The sequence below is a fragment of the Saccopteryx bilineata genome, chromosome 11 (genome assembly GCF_036850765.1).
Source record: "Saccopteryx bilineata isolate mSacBil1 chromosome 11, mSacBil1_pri_phased_curated, whole genome shotgun sequence".
NCBI lineage: Eukaryota > Metazoa > Chordata > Mammalia > Chiroptera > Emballonuridae > Saccopteryx > Saccopteryx bilineata.
The window spans coordinates 62,829,008-62,847,285 of record NC_089500.1 but is presented as its reverse complement, the minus strand read 5'-3'; the positions used below and the strand labels follow the sequence as shown (position 1 = coordinate 62,847,285).

The following is an 18,278-nucleotide window of genomic DNA, read 5'->3' as shown; positions in this document are numbered from 1 at the left end:
GAGGTGAAAAGACAATGGAGATAAAGCTGCTCAGTATAGTGCTAGGAACCTAAAAAACACTCAACCAGTCGGACTGGAATGCCGAGGACCCAGGTTCGAGACCCCCGAGGTCGCCAGCTTGAGCACGGGCTCATCTGGTTTGAGCAAAAGCCCACCAGCTTAAACCCAAGGTCGCTGGCTCCAGCAAGGGGTTACTTGGTCTGCTGAAGGCGCGGTCAAGGCACATATGAGAAAGCAATCAATGAACTAAGGTGTTGCAACGTGCAATGAAAAACTAATGATTGATGCTTCTCATCTCTCTCCATTCCTGCCTGTCCCTTTCTATCCCTCTCTCTGACTCACTCTCTGTCTCTGTAAAAAAAATTAAATTAAATTAAAAAAAAAGAAAGCACTCAACCAATGTTAGCTATTTGCAGTAACAGGTCCTTAGTAAGCAGAAGCTGTATAAAAAGAAATTTTAAAGCCACCCTGACATGTCAATATTGCCTTTTTGAAAAGATGATGCTCAAAATGGAAGCTAGAAGCTTTTCTTTGGCCCTTTCTATTAGCACAATTAAGCTAAGAGGAAACATTCTTTTTTTTTAAATTTTTTATTTACTTTTTACAGAGACAGAGAGTGAGTCAGAGAGAGGATAGACAGGGACAGACAGGAATGGAGAGAGATGAGAAGCATCAATCATTAGTTTTTCATTGCACGTTGCAACACCTTAGTTGTTCATTGATTACTTTCTCATATGTGCCTTGACCGTGGGCCTTCAGCAGACCGAGTAACCCCTTGCTGGCACCAGCGACCTTGGGTTCAAGCTGGTGAGCTTTTTGCTCAAACCAGATGAGCCCGCGCTCAAGCTGGCGACCTCAGGGTCTCGAACCTGGGTCCTCTGCATCCCAGTCCGATGCTCTATCCACTGCGCCACCGCTAGGTCAGGCAAGAGGAAACATTCTTAACCTCATAATAAGGTTTCTGTAGCTGCTAAACCACAGCAAGGCCAAGGGAGTGAATCTGATCACAGACCACAGCAAACTGGCAAGGGACTGAATACCAGAGAAAGCACTAAACTGGGAGTCAGAATCACATGTGGGTACAAATCCCAGCATTACTATTACTAAACTGAGTGGCAAGCGGACAGGTGAAGAAAGCTCTCCCACCCTCAATTATTTATTTTTAATTAAGTAATTAATTTTGACAGAGACAGAGAAAGTCAGAGAGAGGGACAGATAAGGACAGACAGAAAGGAAGGGAGATAGATGAGAAGCATCAATTATTCGTTGCAGCTCCTTAGTTGTCCAGTGATTGCTTTCTCATATGTGCCTTGACCGGGAGGCTACAGCAGAGCGAGTGACCCCTTGCTCAAGCCAGCGACCATGGGGTCCTGTCCACGATCCCATGCTCAAGCCAGCGACCCTGTGCTCAAGCCTGAGACCTCGGAGTTTCGAATCTGTGCCACCGCCTGGTCAGGCCCACCCTCAATTTTTTAATCTGCAATAATAATAATAATAATAATAATAATAATAATACAAAGAGCTCGAATAGTTTTGTGTTTATAATACAGGGGAAATGACTTAATATCATTGCCACTTAATAAAGGTGGGCTGGATGCTGAGAGTGCGGGTAAAGCAGGTTGCCCCGCCCTGCAACCCCAACTCCTCCCCTTCAGCTCCCAGGCCCCGGGAATCAAAGTGAGCTTTAAAAGATTGATAACTTCCCTACTTTAAAACCCCCATAGCTTCCCACTGCGTTCACAAAAATCCAAACTCCTTATCATGACTCCTAACAAAATATAATAACTATTTTATTTACCCGTTTAAACTTTCATCGTCTGTCCCTAACCACACTAAAATGTAAGCTCCACGGGAGCAGGGACCTTATCTCTCGAGTTGCCCGCGGGTTCCTAGCGTCGCAAACAGGGCACGGCACGCCCTGGGAGCTCCCCCAAGGCCCGTCGTCAGCAAGGTGAAGCAAGCAGTCACCCACTCGTGCGGGTAGTGCCTACCCTGCCCTCCTGGACCGCACCCAACCCCAGTCCCCCCTGAGCCGCCTCCTCGCCGCCCCCGCCCCGCCGATCTTCACTGCCCTAAAGAGATTCTGGAGAGCCGCCCGGAGGCACACTGGCTCGAGCCCCACCTCCGCGGCCCCCGCGGCGCCCAGCCCACCTCTCGCGCGTTCTCCTGGCCCACCAGCCCCGCGGCTGCCTGCTTAGCCAAGCCGCTCTCGTCCAGCCCCAGCCCCTTCACGTGGCTGTGTGAGGCGATGCGCTGCGTCTTCGTGGTGCTCTTCACCTCCTCAATCTTCATGTTGCAGACCTCGGAGCCAACACGCGCGTGGAAAACCAAGAGGCCGGGTTACCACGCGGCCGTTACTAGGGCGGTTTGTCAGTGCCTACCATGGTCGGCGCTCAATTGGTGGAGGCGGAAACGCCTCCGCTCTCCATTGGCTCTTATGTGGCTCCGCCCACCAACTTCCGGCTGTGTTCCCGGTTAGCATCCCCAGCTCTCAGCCGGCACCCTGCATTTGGGCCCCACGCGGGTCTGGTTGGAGGTCGCAGAGAGTGCCCATTTGGATCGGGTTTGATGTGCGGGTGGGGCCTGTGCCCTACTATATGTTTCACATTGTAAAGTCGTATCCTTCTATGAAGCTCAGGTTATCACTTCCGTTTTGAAAGTGGAGAAACAGGCGTAGAGCTTAAGCCAGGGGTAGTCAACCTTTTTTATATCTACCGCCCACTTTTGTATCTGTTAGAAGTAAAATTTTCTAACCACCCACCGGTTCCACAGTAATGGTGATTTATAAAGTAGGGAAGTAACTTTATAAAATTTATAAAGCAGAGTTACAGCAAGTTAAAGCATATAATAATTACTTACCAAGTACTTTATGTCAGATTTTTGCTAAGTTTGGCAGAATAAATCTTTATAAAATAACTTACTATAGTTAAATCTATCTTTTTATTTATACTTTGGTTGCTCCACTACCACCCACCATGAAAGCTGAAACACCCACTAGTGGGCGGTAGGGACCAGGTTGACTACCACTGGTTAAGCTTTGAATTTGCTTACTCAGTTTTCTGACTCCCAAGCCTTTTGTGTCTCCCTGGAGAGACGCAGCCCAGCAGCTGATTACTCCCCACCCTGACACTGCTTCATGGAACTAGCTTTCTCTGCTTCTCTTTGCCTCCACCCTCTCTTTTTATTTAAATTAAGTTGGCTGTAAATAACATTTTGTATTTCCAAAACTAGACAACCATGTAAGGGTAGTATAATTTCTAATGCAGATAAAGAACACAGGCTAAAAGAGGTTCAGTAACCTACCCAAGATTGCACAGCAAACAATCAACAGAATTGGAACTCCAGCTGAGGACTTACGGCTTCACAGCCTGTAAAATTTTCATCTGGTCCCGCGACCCCAGATGAGACAAATACGGTATGTCCTGTCAGGTTCCATAGTGATACTAACATTCTGTGTACCACAGTGTACTCTTCCCATCTATCCAGTCATTTAGAAGATATTTGTTAGTGCCTGCTATGAGCCTGATACTGCAATGCACTAGGAATACAGAGATAAAATACAAACTCTCCAGCCTTGACAAGCTTAGCCCTTAATTGGGAAATTTGCAACAGGAGATGTGCAGGCATAGGTACACCCACCTGGTGTGCAAGACCATAGCAAGGCCGCCTGGAACAGCCCGGAATGCCAGGGAAGGCGTCATGAGGTGATAATGCCTGAGCCAAATCTTAATGAATGGATAAGACTTCCTCAAAAACAGATGGTATGTCAACATTTTCCAGATGAGTAAACTGAGGTCCAGAGAAAGGAAGGAATTTGCTCAGAACTTAGGACAGCTTGCATTAGGGTTGAGGCAGACCTGATGTCAAATCCTGATGTCAAATCCAGATGTCAAATCCAGCTGCGGTAGTTTCTTTCTTTCTTTTTTTTTTTTTTTTTTTTTTTTTTTTTTTTCATTTTTCTAAAGCTGGAAACAGGGAGAGACAGTCAGACAGACTCCCGCATGCGCCCGGGATCCACCCGGCACGCCCACCAGGGGCAACGCTCTGCCCACCAGGGGGCGATGCTCTGCCCATCCTGGGTGTCGCCATGTTGCGACCAGAGCCACTCTAGTGCCTGAGGCAGAGGCCACGGAGCCATCCCCAGTGCCCGGGCCATCTTTGCTCCAATGGAGCCTTGGCTGCAGGAGGGGAAGAGAGAGACAGAGAGGAAAGCGCGGCGGAGGGGTGGAGAAGCAAATGGGCGCTTCTCCTGTGTGCCCTGGCCGGGAATCGAACCCAGGTCCTCCGCACGCTAGGCCGACGCTCTACCGCTGAGCCAACCGGCCAGGGCTGCGGTAGTTTCTGATTCACATCTTGTACTCCTCTACTATAACTTTTGAATCTAAGTTTCTAATTCTTTGCAAGATTATTGACTTAATGTTTGTCTCTCCCACAAAACTGAAGGCATTATGAGAGTATAGACCACATTTCTGTTGTTCATCATTTTAACTTTAGTTTCTGGCATACAACCTGGCTCACAGTTGAGGCTTCTCATGAATTGAAATAAGGTTCTAGACCCCCACATACACATTTTTTTTTATTTTATTCATTTTTAGAGAGGAGAGGGGGGGGAGGAGCTGGAAGCATCAACTGCCATATGTGCCTTGACTGGGTAAGCCCAGGGTTTCGAACCGGCAACCTCAGCATTTCCAGGTTGACGCTTTATCCACTGCACCACCACAGGTCAGGCCCCACATACACATTTGAAGTCATGCTGTTTTGCTGCATATATCTTATATACTGGGTTTTATGGGATTAATGGTTTCTGTTAGTGAATGGAAACTTTTGGCATTTTTTTTTTTCAATTTTTTTCAATTTTTTTTTTTTTACAGAGACAGAGTCAGAGAGAGGGATAGATAGGGACAGACAGACAGGAACAGAGATGAGAAGCATCAATCATTAGTTTTTCGTTGCGACACCTTAGTTGTTCATTGATTGTTTTCTCATGTGCCTTGATATGGGGGCTACAGCAGACCGAGTAACCCCTTGCTCGAGCCAGTGACCTTGGGTTCAAGCTGGTGAGCTTTGCTCAAGCCAGATGAGCCCGCACTCAAGCTGGCAACCTGGGGGTCTTGAACCTGGGTCCTCTGCATCCCAGTCTGACACTCTATCCACTGCGCCACTGCCTGGTCAGGCACTTTTGGCATTTTTAGAGCCTGAAAAAGCAGAAGCAAGACCTTGAAAAACTGAGATTGTTACTGATGGCCTGTGATTCGTCAACCCTGTGGTTATCACCTCTAGGTCACCCCAGAAGATTACTTAACATCTCATTGACTTATTCCCGATCATTACCCATAGGTGAGAAGAAATTGCTTTCACCTGGTGGAGGAGGGAAACTTTCTACCATCTAGTAGTCAAACTAACTAGTTCCCCTCTGTGGAACTAACATCTTTGTGTATTGTCAAGTTAGGAGAGAAGGCCGCTTTTACACTTATTATTTTAAGCCCCAAAGTTTGGCACAAACAACAGAGAAAGATTTCCTTCCAGCCAAATATGGGAGTGGGAGGATAAGGCCTTTGGAACTCAGAGGAATTCCTAGGAGCAATTGGCGCAGTGTTTTTTAATTCATATTCCCTGGAGTTGTAGAGTTCCTTGTGACCAATATGGGTGGAGAAGGGGAAGGCCAGGAGTACAGGATGCCAGTTCCATGTCCCTACCTCACCTTCCACCAAATCTATTCCATTTTTTTTTTCCTGCTAAAGAACAGTTCAAAAATCACTGATCTGGCTTAGCATTCTCATTTTACAGATAAGGAAACTGAGGCCCTAAAAAGGGATAGAATTTGTCCAACTTCACAAATTGGTCAATTGCCGGACAGAGTCCCAAACCCCAGATCTGGTGTTCAAAGAAGCTGCCCCTGGTTGCAGAGCCAGACAGTGCCTTTTATTTAGACAGAAGTCTAGGTGGTGCACCAGTGTCGAAGACGCACAAGGTGAATAATGGGCAGATGAAGCCCACAATAGCAAACTTGGGTTATCTTGCCTACCCGGAATCCAACCGGCTTCGTCTGGCTCTCATCACTCTAATGTTCCTTAGAAAACCACCATCCCCACTTTGATCCAAGTGGTTTGGATGGGTTGACCCCATTCCCCAGCATTGTTTCAGGGATGGACACAGAACCCTGGCCCTGCCTAACAAATTATGCCATCCGCCTGGGCATGGAGATTGTTTTGGGACTGCTGAGTGGACAGTCCAATGACAGTCCTGACATTTTTATATTTTATATATTCTACATATTGGGTCATGGGTTTCCAGGTCATCTTCGCTACTTCATGGGAAGACGGCTTCAGAGTGAAGCCAACGCAGAAGAGGAAAGCTGACAAAGATTCCTGACGAAATTCTCTGCATTCCCTGAGCCAGCCTTGCCCTATTTGCAATGTAATATGGCACTGACATTGGGGATTAAAATGATTTGAGTTAGGTTTTTATCTGTGGGTACTGAAAATCCATGTCATAAGCAAGTAATTGTGTGGACTGCTACATTTAAGAATTGTGCTGTGTGGAAACCCCAGAACTGCCAACTCCCTCATTCTCTCACTCCCATGACCCTTGCTCTTTTACCTCCAATTCTTCCACCCCTCTTTTTTCCAGTCCAAGAAAGCTCATCTCAACTAGTGGTGAGATTCAGCCGGTTTGAGCTGGTTCAGCAGAACCGATACCTAATTTTTTGTTGAGTGCGGCGAACTGGTTGTTAAAATGGCACTGACAATCAGGGTGCTCTCTAAGATGGGTGCCTGGGCAGCTGCCCAATTTGGAAATCACAAATTTACATTCTTTACTCTACTTTAACATTCATCTGTGCAACAGCTTGTTCTAAGTGCCTGTAGTAATGTTTGTTCCATCCATAGGTGAAAAAAACTTGACAGAACTATGCTTGTAATATTTATTCATTTCATAAAAATCATTATACCTTTGATAAAATACTACATTTTAATTCCCTCATGTTTGTTAATTCAGTAAACATATACTGTAAAGAGAAAAAGTGCCAAATAACCAGGGGGTGACAAGCTGTCTTTGGAAATATCTTTATTATTATTTTTTTTTGTATTTTTCTGAAGTTGGAAACAGGGAGGCAGCCAGATAGACTGGCACATGCGCCCAACCGCGATCCACCCGGCATGCCCACCAGGGGGCGATGCTCTGCCCATCTGGGGCACTGCTCTGTTGCAACCAGAGACATTCTACCACCTGAGACAGAGGCCATAGAGCCACCCCCAGAGCCCGGACCAACTTTGCTCCAGTGGAGCCTTGGCTGCGGGAGGGGAAGAGAGAGACAGAGAGGAAGGAGAGGGGGAGGGGTGGAGAAGCAGATGGGCGCTTCTCCTGTGTGCCCTGGCCGGGAATCAAAACTGGGACTCCTGCACGCCCGGCCAACGCTCTACCACTGAGCCAACCGGCTAGGGCCTGGAAATATCTTAAATAACAGTTTTAATGTTTTTCTCAGGTATTATTTAATATTTTTTCATTAATATTTTTAAATTCTCTCTTATAACAATCTGGTTTTGTGTACCTTTAATTGTTCTTATTTAAGTATTAAATGCATGAAATAATAAACTACCTTTCAGCATATCTTTTTTTATACTTAAAGCAGCAATTAGGTCAGAGAACCATTTGTTAAATTATTTGAATCCCACCACTGATCTCAACCACTTGGTTTCCAATCCTTTGCTCCCCTCTGGATTTAACTTCTTTCACACCTGACCTTTGAACCCACAAGTCCAGGTCAAGCTCACCTCTGTCTTCTCCACTGTCTCCTAAAGGCTGCTGTGTCCGTCAGCAGATAATTGTTCAGTAGCCCCATGGAGCCATTACACTGTTATGGTCTCCACCTTCAGCTGAACACTTAGAACTGCCCAAATAAAGATTAAGTATTCTATTAGAATATTAATTCAGCTGCAAAATAATAGTTAAACTTAACTATTGTAATGTAACCAGTGAGTTCTTCAAAGACACCAAGTCCAGATGAATTTTTGAGGAGTTTATTAATTAGCCGGCTAGCTACATGTGGCACAATCCCAAATCATGTAGGACCTCTTACAGTTCTGAGCCTGCTTTTACACAAAATCAAGTACTGGATGGGATGGGTAAGGAGGGGCTTGTGATCCCCTTGTACAGAGGTACACGTTACTCTCATAACTTTAGGGTGAGTCCAAGTATAAGAATTTTCTTTTTTTTTTTTTACAGAGAGAGAGTCAGAGAGAGGGATAGGTAGGGACAGACAGACAGGAACGGAGAGAGATGAGAAGCATTAATTCTTCATTGTGGCTCCTTAGTTGTACATTGATTGCTCTCTCATATGTGCCTTGACCGTGGACCTTCAACAGACCGGGTAACCCTTTGCTCGAGCCAGCGACCTCGGGTCCAAGCTGGTGAGCTTTGCTCAAACCAGATGAGCCCGTGCTCAAGCTGGCGACCTTGGGGTCTCGAATCTGGGTCCTCCGCATCCCAGTCCGATGCTCTATCCACTGCACCACTGCCTGGACAGGCAGGAGTTCTTGATTAGGGTACATAAACATTGTTTTCTAAGGTTTTCAGATAAGTTCTATCTTCTTTGCTCTGTGTGGCAAGTGGCCCCAGGCACCCTTTCAGAGAATTCTAGGAGTCACCTAAACTATGACTAGATTACCCAGCTGCCCTTGGAAGCCAGGAAGCTCCTGCATTCTTCTCTTTCCTTTCTCCACAGAAAGGAAGGGGTAAGAGGCCTAACGTTTCCTCTTTAAAATGACATTGCTAATGCTAAGTTTTACAGTTCTTCGGCATCTTATCACAAAACAAGATAGATAGAAGTTACTTTTTTCTCACATAAAGTCCTAGCAGAGGCCCTGGCCGGTTGGCTCAGTGGTGGAGCATCGGCCTGGCATGCGGGAGTCCCAGGTTCAATTCCCAGCCAGGGCACACAGGAGAAGCGCCCTTTTGCTTCTCCACCCCTCCCCCTCTCCTTCCTCTCTGTCTCCCTCTTCCCCTCCCGCAGCCAAGGCTCCATTGGAGCAAAGTTGGCCCGGGCACTGAGGATGGCTCTATGGCCTCTGCCTCAGGTGCTAGAATGGCTCTGGTTGCAACAGAGTGGCGCCCCAGATGGGCAGAGCATCGCCCTCTGGTGGGCATGCCGGGTGGATCCCGGTCGGGCGCATGCGGGAGTCTGTCTGACTGCCTCCCCGTTTCCAACTTCAGAAAAATACAATAATAATAATAATAATAATAATAATAATAATAATAATTTTAAAAAGTCCAAGCAGCCATTCTACCTGGTGAACTCTGTAATTATTAAGAACCTGTTCTCCTCGTCTTCTTACTCTGCAATCCCCCTCCCCACACCTTCTATTCTGTCGTCCATGGTGGCTCCTCGAGCTCCAGTAAAGGCTGGTTTGAACTATCAAGGAGGAGAAAAGGAAAGGAGGATATGCTCCTTCCCTAAAACCTTGACCTCAAGTTGTACCATCATTTCTACTAATACTTCAATGGTCAGACTTCATCAAATTGCTACAAAAAGCTGCAAGGGAAGCTTGGAAATGTAATCTTTAGCTGGAAAAATATATGCCCCACTAAAATTTCTATTCCTGTGTAAAAAAAGGAGAGAAGATAGATTGGGAGGTCATGGCAGTTGACTTAGTGTATAGCCTAGCGTACGAATATTCTGGGTTTGATTCCCAGTCAAGGTGCACAAGAGAAGCCACCATCTGCTCCCCCCCCCTTTCCTCCTTCTTTTCCTCTTCTTCTCCCACAGCCATTGGGTTAATTGGTTCAAATGTTCGCCCTGGGGGCTGAGGATAGCTCAGTTGGTCTAAGCATAGGCTTTAGGTGCTGAGGATAGCTCAGTTGATTGGAGCATCAGCCCCAGATGGGGTTTACTGGGTGGACCCCAGTCGGGGTGCATGCATAAATCTGTCTCACTATCTTTTCTCCTATCACTTAAAAAAAAAGAGAGAGAGAGAGATTGGGAAACAACTCTTACTCTCCACCCTAAGCTTCCATGTACTAAACACTGCTGAGTTATCCTTGTATCATGACTCAAAGTTAGACTTGACCTTCCTGCTACTCACTGTTTGTCTACTAACTGGGTTCAGGTAACAGTTTGGGGCCCACATCATCTCTCAGGGGCCTCACTCCACTTATTGCTCTTCTCTTCCTGTATTTCCATCTATTCTCCCTGATAATTCCCTACAGGATAGAAACATATTCAACTTTTTCTATTTTAAAACACATCATATTCAATGATGAAAGCCTGAAAGTTCTTCCCCTACAATCAGGAACAAGACGCCTGATCAGGTGGTGACACAGTGGATAGAACGTCGGACTGGGATGCAGAGGACCCAGGTTCGAGACCCTGAGGTCACCAGCTTGAGCGCAGGCTCATCTGGTTTGAGCAAAGTTCACCAGCTTGAACTCAAGGTTGCTGGCTCGAGCAAGGGGTTACTCGGTCTGCTGAAGGCCCACGGTCAAGGCACATATGAGAAAGCAGTCAATGAACAACTAAGGTGTCCCAATGAAAAACTGATGATTGATGCTTCTCATCTCTCTCCATTCCTGTCTGTCTGTCCCTATCTATTCCTCTCTCTGACTCTCTCTCTGACTCTGTAAAAATAAATAAATAAATAAATAAATAAATAAATAAATATCACATAGATATGCCAAAAAAAAAAAAGAAAGAAAGAAACAAGACAAGGATACCTACCTTTGCCACTTCTATTCACTATAGTATTGGGAGTTCTAGTCAGAACAATTAGGAAAGAAAAAAAGTAAAATAAAAGGCACCCAGAGAGATCAGAAGATGGCAGCGGAGTAGGCGGATGCACAGACGCCCAGCTCTCAACACCAAACTGGAATACAAATCAATTTAGAAAAAATCAGCATGAAAAACCAACACTGAACTGCAAGAACAGCTCTCAAAAACCAAGGAGCAAAGAGGAAGCCACAATAATCCTGGTAAGGAGTGCCTGAATCTCCTCTGCTTACAGGAACGGAAGGAGGGGGGTGAGGCTGAGAACCCAGAGAGGATTTCACAGAGGAAAAAGAGCAGAAACTACTGCTCACAGCCACTTACCTGGCGACCAGGGAGCAAGGTGGGTTGAAAAGACCAGCTTATCTCCAAAGTGGAAAAGACAGGGAGAGGGACAGACTGTGAGGGGCTAAGTATGCAAGAAACGAAATAAAAAAGCTGACTCATTCGTGCTGGAGGCGGCCATAGCTGGGGGAGGGACTGAACCTTGCACAAAACAGAGCTGAAGTGCTTCCGGATCAGAGATCTCCGGACATCTATCCAGCTCCAATCAGCACAACAAGACACAGCTGAAAACAAGAAGTGGGGAGGAGGGGCAGTAACTCAGGTCTCCATGGAGATCTGAGATACACCTCCCCCTACTGAAGCTGAGAAAAACCCTGCCCCCAGTGAGATTAGTTGGTGGAAGAGACCTTCAGCGTCTCAGGTTACACCCACAGCATTCCTGGATACAGTTTCAAGGAAGCCCCCTGCTGAGATCAGTTAACAAGACTATCACCTGTTAAGAAAACAAACAAATCAAGACTTCAAAGCTGCCCAAATCTGAAAGTGGATTACAAATAATAGCTGATACCAACCCACGAAGACCTAAAAATAACACAACTGAAAACTGGAGGCAGACAACACCAAGCCTAGACTCAATCAACTCTACAAATAAAAAAATAAAAATAAAAAAAAAGATGAGAAGACAAAGGAGTGCAATCCAAATGAAACCACAAGAGACACCTTCAAGAGATGAACTGAGCCTGACCAGGTGGTGGCGCAGTGGATAGAGCGTCGGACTGGGATGCGGAAGTACCCAGGTTCGAGACTCCGAGGTCGCGCGCGGGCTCATCTGGCTTGAGCAAAGAGCTCGCCAGCTTGGACCCAAGGTCGCTGGCTCCAGCAAGGGGTTACTCGGTCTGCTGAAGGCCCACGGTCAAGGCACATGTGAGAAAGCAATCAATGAACAACTAAGAAGTCACAATGCGCAACGAGAAACTGATGATTGATGCTTCTCATCTCTCTCTGTTCCTGTCTGTCTGTCCCTGTCTATCTCTGCCTCTGTAAAAAAAAAAAAAAAAAAAAAAAGAGATGAACTGAGTGATATGGAAATAATCAAACTTCCAGATGCGGAGTTCAAAATAATGATTGTAAGGATGCTTAGGGATCTTAGAACAACAATGGAGGGGCAGTTTGAAAACCTAAATAAAGAAATAGCAAGTATAAAAAAGAATCAGTTGGAGACGACAAATACAATATCAGAATTAAAGACCACAATGGAAGGAATTAAAAACAGGATAGATAGAGCAGAGGACCGAATCAGCGAGTTAGAAGACAACTGGAATGAAGGCATGAAAGCAGAGAAGAAAAGAGAAAAAAGACTCAAAAAGTCAGAGGAAACTCTTAGAGAGCTCTGTGACAACATGAAGAGAAATAACATTCGCATCATAGGGGTTCCTGAAGAAGAAGAAAAAGAACAAGGGATAGAGACTTTGTTCAATCATATCATAGCTGAAAACTTCCCTAAATTAATGCAAGAGAAACTCTCACAAATCCAAGAAGCACAGAGGACTCCATTAAAGAGAAACCCAAAGAAACCTACACCAAGACACATCATAATTAAAATACCAAAGCTAAGCAATAAAGAGAAAATATTAAAAGCTGCAAGAGAAAAAAAAGTTATCACCTACAAAGGAGCCCCCATAAGGATGACATCTGACTTCTCAACAGAAACACTTGAGGCCAGAAGGGAATGGCAAGAAATATTCAAAGTAATGCAGAACAAGAACCTACAACCAAGACTACTTTATCCAGCAAGGCTATCGTTTAAAATTGAAGGAGAAATAAAAAGCTTCTCAGACAAAAAACAACTCAAGGAATTCATTACAACCAAACCAGTGCTGCAGGAAATATTAAGGGGCCTGGAGTAAACAGATAAAGTGGGAAAAGAATACAGAAAAAAAAAAAAAAAAAAAAAAGGAATACACCTTTAAAGAAGAAAATGGCAATAAACAACTACATATCAATAATAACCTTAAATGTAAATGGATTAAATGATCCAATCAAAAGACATAGGGTAGCTGCGTGGATAAGAAAACAGGACCCATACATATGTTGTCTACAAGAGACACACCTTAGAACAAAAGACACACACAGATTGAAGGTAAAAGGATGGAAAAAAACGTTTCATGCAAACGGAAATGAAAAAAAAGCTGGGGTAGCAATACTTATATCAGACAAATTGGACTTTAAAACAAAGGATATAGTAAGAGATAAAGAAGGCCACTACATAATGATAAAGGGAGTAATCCAAAAGGAAGATATAACTATTATAAATATCTATGCACCTAATATAGGAGCACCCAAATATATAAAACAGACTTTGATGGATTTAAAGGGCGAGATCAACAGCAATACTATAATAGTAGGGGATTTGAATACCCCACTAACATCACTAGATAGATCCTCAAGAAAGAAAATTAACAAAGAAACAGCAGACTTATTGGAAACACTAGATCAACTCGATTTAATAGATATCTTCAGAACCTTTCACCCTAAAGCAGCAGAATATACATTCTTTTCAAGTGCTCATGGTACATTCTCTAGGATAGACCACATGTTAGGGCACAAAAGTGCTCTCAACAAATTTAAGAAGACTGAAATCATATCAAGCACTTTCTCCGATCACAACGGCATGAAACTAGAAATGAATCACAGCAGAAAAGCTCAAAAATTCTCAAACACATGGAAACTAAATAGCAGGGTGTTAAATAATGAATGGATTAAGAATGAGATCAAAGAAGAAATAAAGAAATTCCTAGAAACGAATGACAATGAGCATACAACAACTCAAAATTTATGGGACACAGCGAAAGCAGTGCTGAGAGGGAAGTTCATAGCACTACAGGCACACTTTCAGAAGCTAGAAAAAGCTCAAATAAACAACTTAACCCTGCATCTAAAAGAATTAGAAAAAGAACAGCAAGTAAAGCCCAAATGTAGTAGAAGGAAGGAAATATTAAAGATCAGAGCAGAAATAAATGACATAGAGGCTAAAGAAACAATACAGAGGATCAATGAAACTAGGAGCTGGTTCTTTGAAAAGGTAAACAAGATTGATGAACCTTTAAGTAGACTCACCAAGAAAAAGAGAGAGAGGACTCAAATAAATAAAATTAGAAATGAGAGAGGAGAAATAACAACTGACACAACAGAAATACAAAATATTGTAAGAAAATACTATGAAGAACTGTATGCCAAAAAACTAGACAACCTAGATGAAATGGACAAATTCCTTAAAACATACAGTCTTCCAAAAATCAATCTGGAAGAATCAGAAAACTTAAACAGACCGATTACACCAAAGGAGATCAAAACAGTTATCAAAAAACTCCCAACAAAGAAAAGTCCAGGGCCCGATGGCTTCACAACGGAATTCTACCAAATATTCAAAGAACTAACTCCTATCCTTCTCAAACTATTTCAAAAAATTCAAGAGGAAGGAAGACTTCCAAACTCCTTTTATGAGGCGAGCATAATTCTGATTCCAAAACCAGGCAAAGACAACACAAAGAAAGAAAATTATAGGCCAATATCTCTGATGAATATAGATGCTAAAATCCTCAACAAAATATTAGCAAACCGGATCCAACAATATATGGAAAAAATCATACACCATGATCAAGTGGGATTTATTCTGGGGAGGCAAGGCTGGTACAATATTCGTAAATCAATCAATGTGATTCATCACATAAACAAAAAGAAGGAGAAAAACCATATGATAATTTCAATAGATGCAGAAAAAGCATTTGATAAAATCCAGCACCCATTCATGATCAAAACTCTCAGCAAAGTGGGAATACAGGGAACATACCTCAACATGATAAAAGCCATCTATGAGAAACCCACAGCCAACATCATACTCAATGGGAAAAAATTAAAAGCAATACCCTTAAGATCAGGAACAAGGCAGGGGTGCCACCCTTTCACCACTCTTATTTAACATGGTCCTGGAAGTCCTAGCCACAGCTATCAGACAAGAAGAAGAAATAAAAGGCATTCAAGTTGGAAAAGAAGAAGTAAAACTATCATTATTTGCAGATGATATGATATTGTATATAGAAAACCCTAAAGTCTCAGTCAAAAAACTACTGGACCTGATAAATAAATTCAGCAAAGTGGCAGGATATAAAATCAATACTCAGAAATCAGAAGCATTTTTATACACCAACAATGAACAGTCAGAAAGAGAAATTAAGGAAACAATCCCCTTCACAATTACAACTAAAAAAATAAAGTACCTAGGAGTAAACTTAACCAAGGAGACTAAAGACTTGTACTCGGAAAATTACAAAACATTGATAAAAGAAATCAAGGAAGATACAAACAAGTGGAAGCATATACCGTGCTCATGGTTAGGAAGAATAAACATCATTAAAATGTCTATATTACCCAAAGCAATTTATAAATTCAATGCAATACCAATTAAAATACCAATGACATACTTCAAAGATATAGAACACATATTCCAAAAATTTATATGGAACCAAAAAAGGACACGAATAGCCTCAGCAATCTTAAAAAAGAAGAATAAAGTGGGAGGTATCACACTTCCTGATATCAAGTTATACTACAAGGCCATTGTGCTCAAAACAGCCTGGTACTGGCATAAGAACAGGCATATAGATCAATGGAACAGAACAGAGAACCCAGAAATAAACCCACAGTTTTATGGACAACTGATATTTGACAAAGGAGGTAAGGAAATACAATGGAGTAAAGACAGCCTCTTTAACAAATGGTGTTGGGAAGATTGGACAGCTACCTGCAAAAAAATGAAACTAGATCACCAGCTTACACCACTCACAAAAATAAACTCAAAATGGATAAAAGACTTGAATGTAGGCCGTGAAACCATAAGCATCTTAGAAGAAAACATAGGCAGTAAGCTCTCGGACATCTCTCGGAGCAATATATTTGCTGATTTATCTCCACGGGGAAGTGAAATAAAAGACAGGATAAACAAATGGGACTATATCAAACTAAAAATCTTTTGCACAGCTAAAGACAACAAGAACAGAATAAAAAGACAAACTACACAATGGGAGAACATATTTGACAATACGTCTGATAAGGGGTTAATAACCAAAATTTATAAAGAACTTGTAAAACTCAACACCAGGAAGACAAACAACCCAATCCAAAAATGAGATGAATAGACACTTCTCCAAAGAGGACATACAGATGGCCAATAGGCATATGAAAAAATGCTCAACATCACTAATCATTAGAGAAATGCAAATTAAAACCACAATGAGATATCACCTTACACCAGTCAGAATGGCGCTTATCAACAAAACAACACAGAATAAGTGCTGGCAAGGATGTGGAGAAAAGGGAACCCTCCTGTACTGCTGGTGGGAATGCAGACTGGTGCAGCCACTGTGGAAAACAGTATGGAGATTCCTCAAAAAACTGAAAATCGAACTGCCTTTTGACCCAGCTATCCCACTTTTAGGAATATACCCCAAGGACACCATAGAACGGCTCGAAAAGGAGAAATGCACCCGCATGTTTGTGGCAGCATTGTTCACAATAGCGAAGATCTGGAAACAGCCCAAGTGTCCGTCAGAGGACGAGTGGATTAAAAAACTTTGGTACATATATACTATGGAATACTACTCAGCCATAAGAAATGATGACATCGGATCCTTTACAATAACATGGATGGACCTTGATAACATTATACGGAGTGAAATAAGTAAATCAGAAAAAAAAAAGTGAGATGAATTCATACATAGAAGGGACATAAAAATGAGACTCAGAGACATGAACATGAATGTGATGGCAACAGGGGCAGGGGGTTGGGGGAGGGGGGATGGGGTGAAGAAGGAGAGAGGGGTTAGGGGAGGGGAGGGGCATAAAGAAAACCAGATAGAAGGTGACAGAAGACAATCTAACTTTGCGGGAGGGGTATACAGCACAATCAAATGTCAAAATAATCTAGAGGTATTTTCTCTCAACAAATGTACCCTGATTTATCAATGTCACTGCATTAAATTTAATTTAAAAAAATCAAAAAAAAAAAAGACACCCAATTTGGAAATGAAGGAGTAAAACTAGCTTTATTCTTAGACAACATAATACAATATATAGAAAACCTTTAAAAATACACACACACACACACACACACACCACTGTATTCAGTCAATACAAAACACAGAAAAATCAAGATATAAACACAATCATTCCCATTTTAAAATACATCAATGGCCTGACCAGGTGGTAGCACAGTGCATAGAGCATTGGACTGGGACACAGAGAACCCAGGTTTGAAACCTCAAGGCTCCCAGCTTGAGCTCAGTGTTACTGGCTTTAGCATGGAATCCTAGACATGACCCCATGGTCGCTGGCTTGAAACCCAAGGTCGCTGGCTTGAACTCAAGGTTGCTGGCTTGAGTAAGGGGTCACTCACTCTGCTATAGCCTCTGGTCAAGGCTATATAGCACATATGAGAAAGCAATCAATGAACAACTAAGGTGCATCAATGAAGAATTGATGCTTCTCATCTCTCTCCTTTCTTGTATGTCCGTCCCTGTCTTTCCCTCTCTTTGTCTCTATCTCTGTCTCTGTCACACAAAAAATAATAATAAATAAAATAAAATATATCTATGGTTTAGGCAGAAATAGATAAATCCATCCTAAAATTTATGTTAAATTTCAAGGGACACCAAATAGCGAAATAATCTTGTGAAAGAAAAACAAAGACAGTCTCCTACTTTCTGATTTTAAAACTTGCTATAAATCTGCCCTGGCTGGTTGGCTCAGTGGTAGAGCGTTGGCCTGGTGTGCGGGAGTCCCGGGTTCAATTCCCGGCCAGGGCACACAGGAGAAGTGTCCATCTGCTTCTCCACCCCTCCCCCTCTCCTTCCTCTCTGTCTCTCTCTTCCCCTCCTGCAGCCAAGGCTCCACTGGAGCAAAGTTAGCCCGGGCGCTGAGGATGGCTCTGTGGCCTCTGCCTCAGGCGCTAGAATGGCTCTGATTGCGGCAGAGCGACGCCCCAGATGGGCAGAGCATCGCCCCCTGGTGGGCATGCCGGGTGGATCCCGTCAGGTGCATGCGGGAGTCTGCCTGACTGCCTCCCCGTTTCCAGCTTCAGAAAAATTCAAAAAAAAAACAAAAAAACTTACTACAAATCTACTGTAATCAAAATAATGTCAGCCTGACCTGTTATGATGCAATGGATAAAGCTTCAACCTGG

General features: G+C 43.3%; 1 protein-coding gene across 2 annotated transcripts in view; it reads right to left on the bottom strand.

Moving 5' to 3' along the window:
- Positions 1–11,216, bottom strand: part of RUVBL1 (RuvB like AAA ATPase 1) — a 52,983-nt gene extending 41,767 nt beyond the window's left edge. The window contains exon 1 of one of the 2 annotated variants that reach the window (XM_066247186.1): positions 11,081–11,216. In XM_066247186.1, coding sequence (XP_066103283.1) covers positions 11,081–11,203 — 123 coding nt within the window. In that variant the 5' untranslated portion in view covers positions 11,204–11,216. Of the gene's footprint in view, positions 1–2,151; positions 2,385–11,080 lie in introns of those variants that run through there. The other variant, XM_066247185.1, reaches the window with a different exon arrangement.
- Between the last annotated feature and the right edge of the window lie 7,062 nt (positions 11,217–18,278).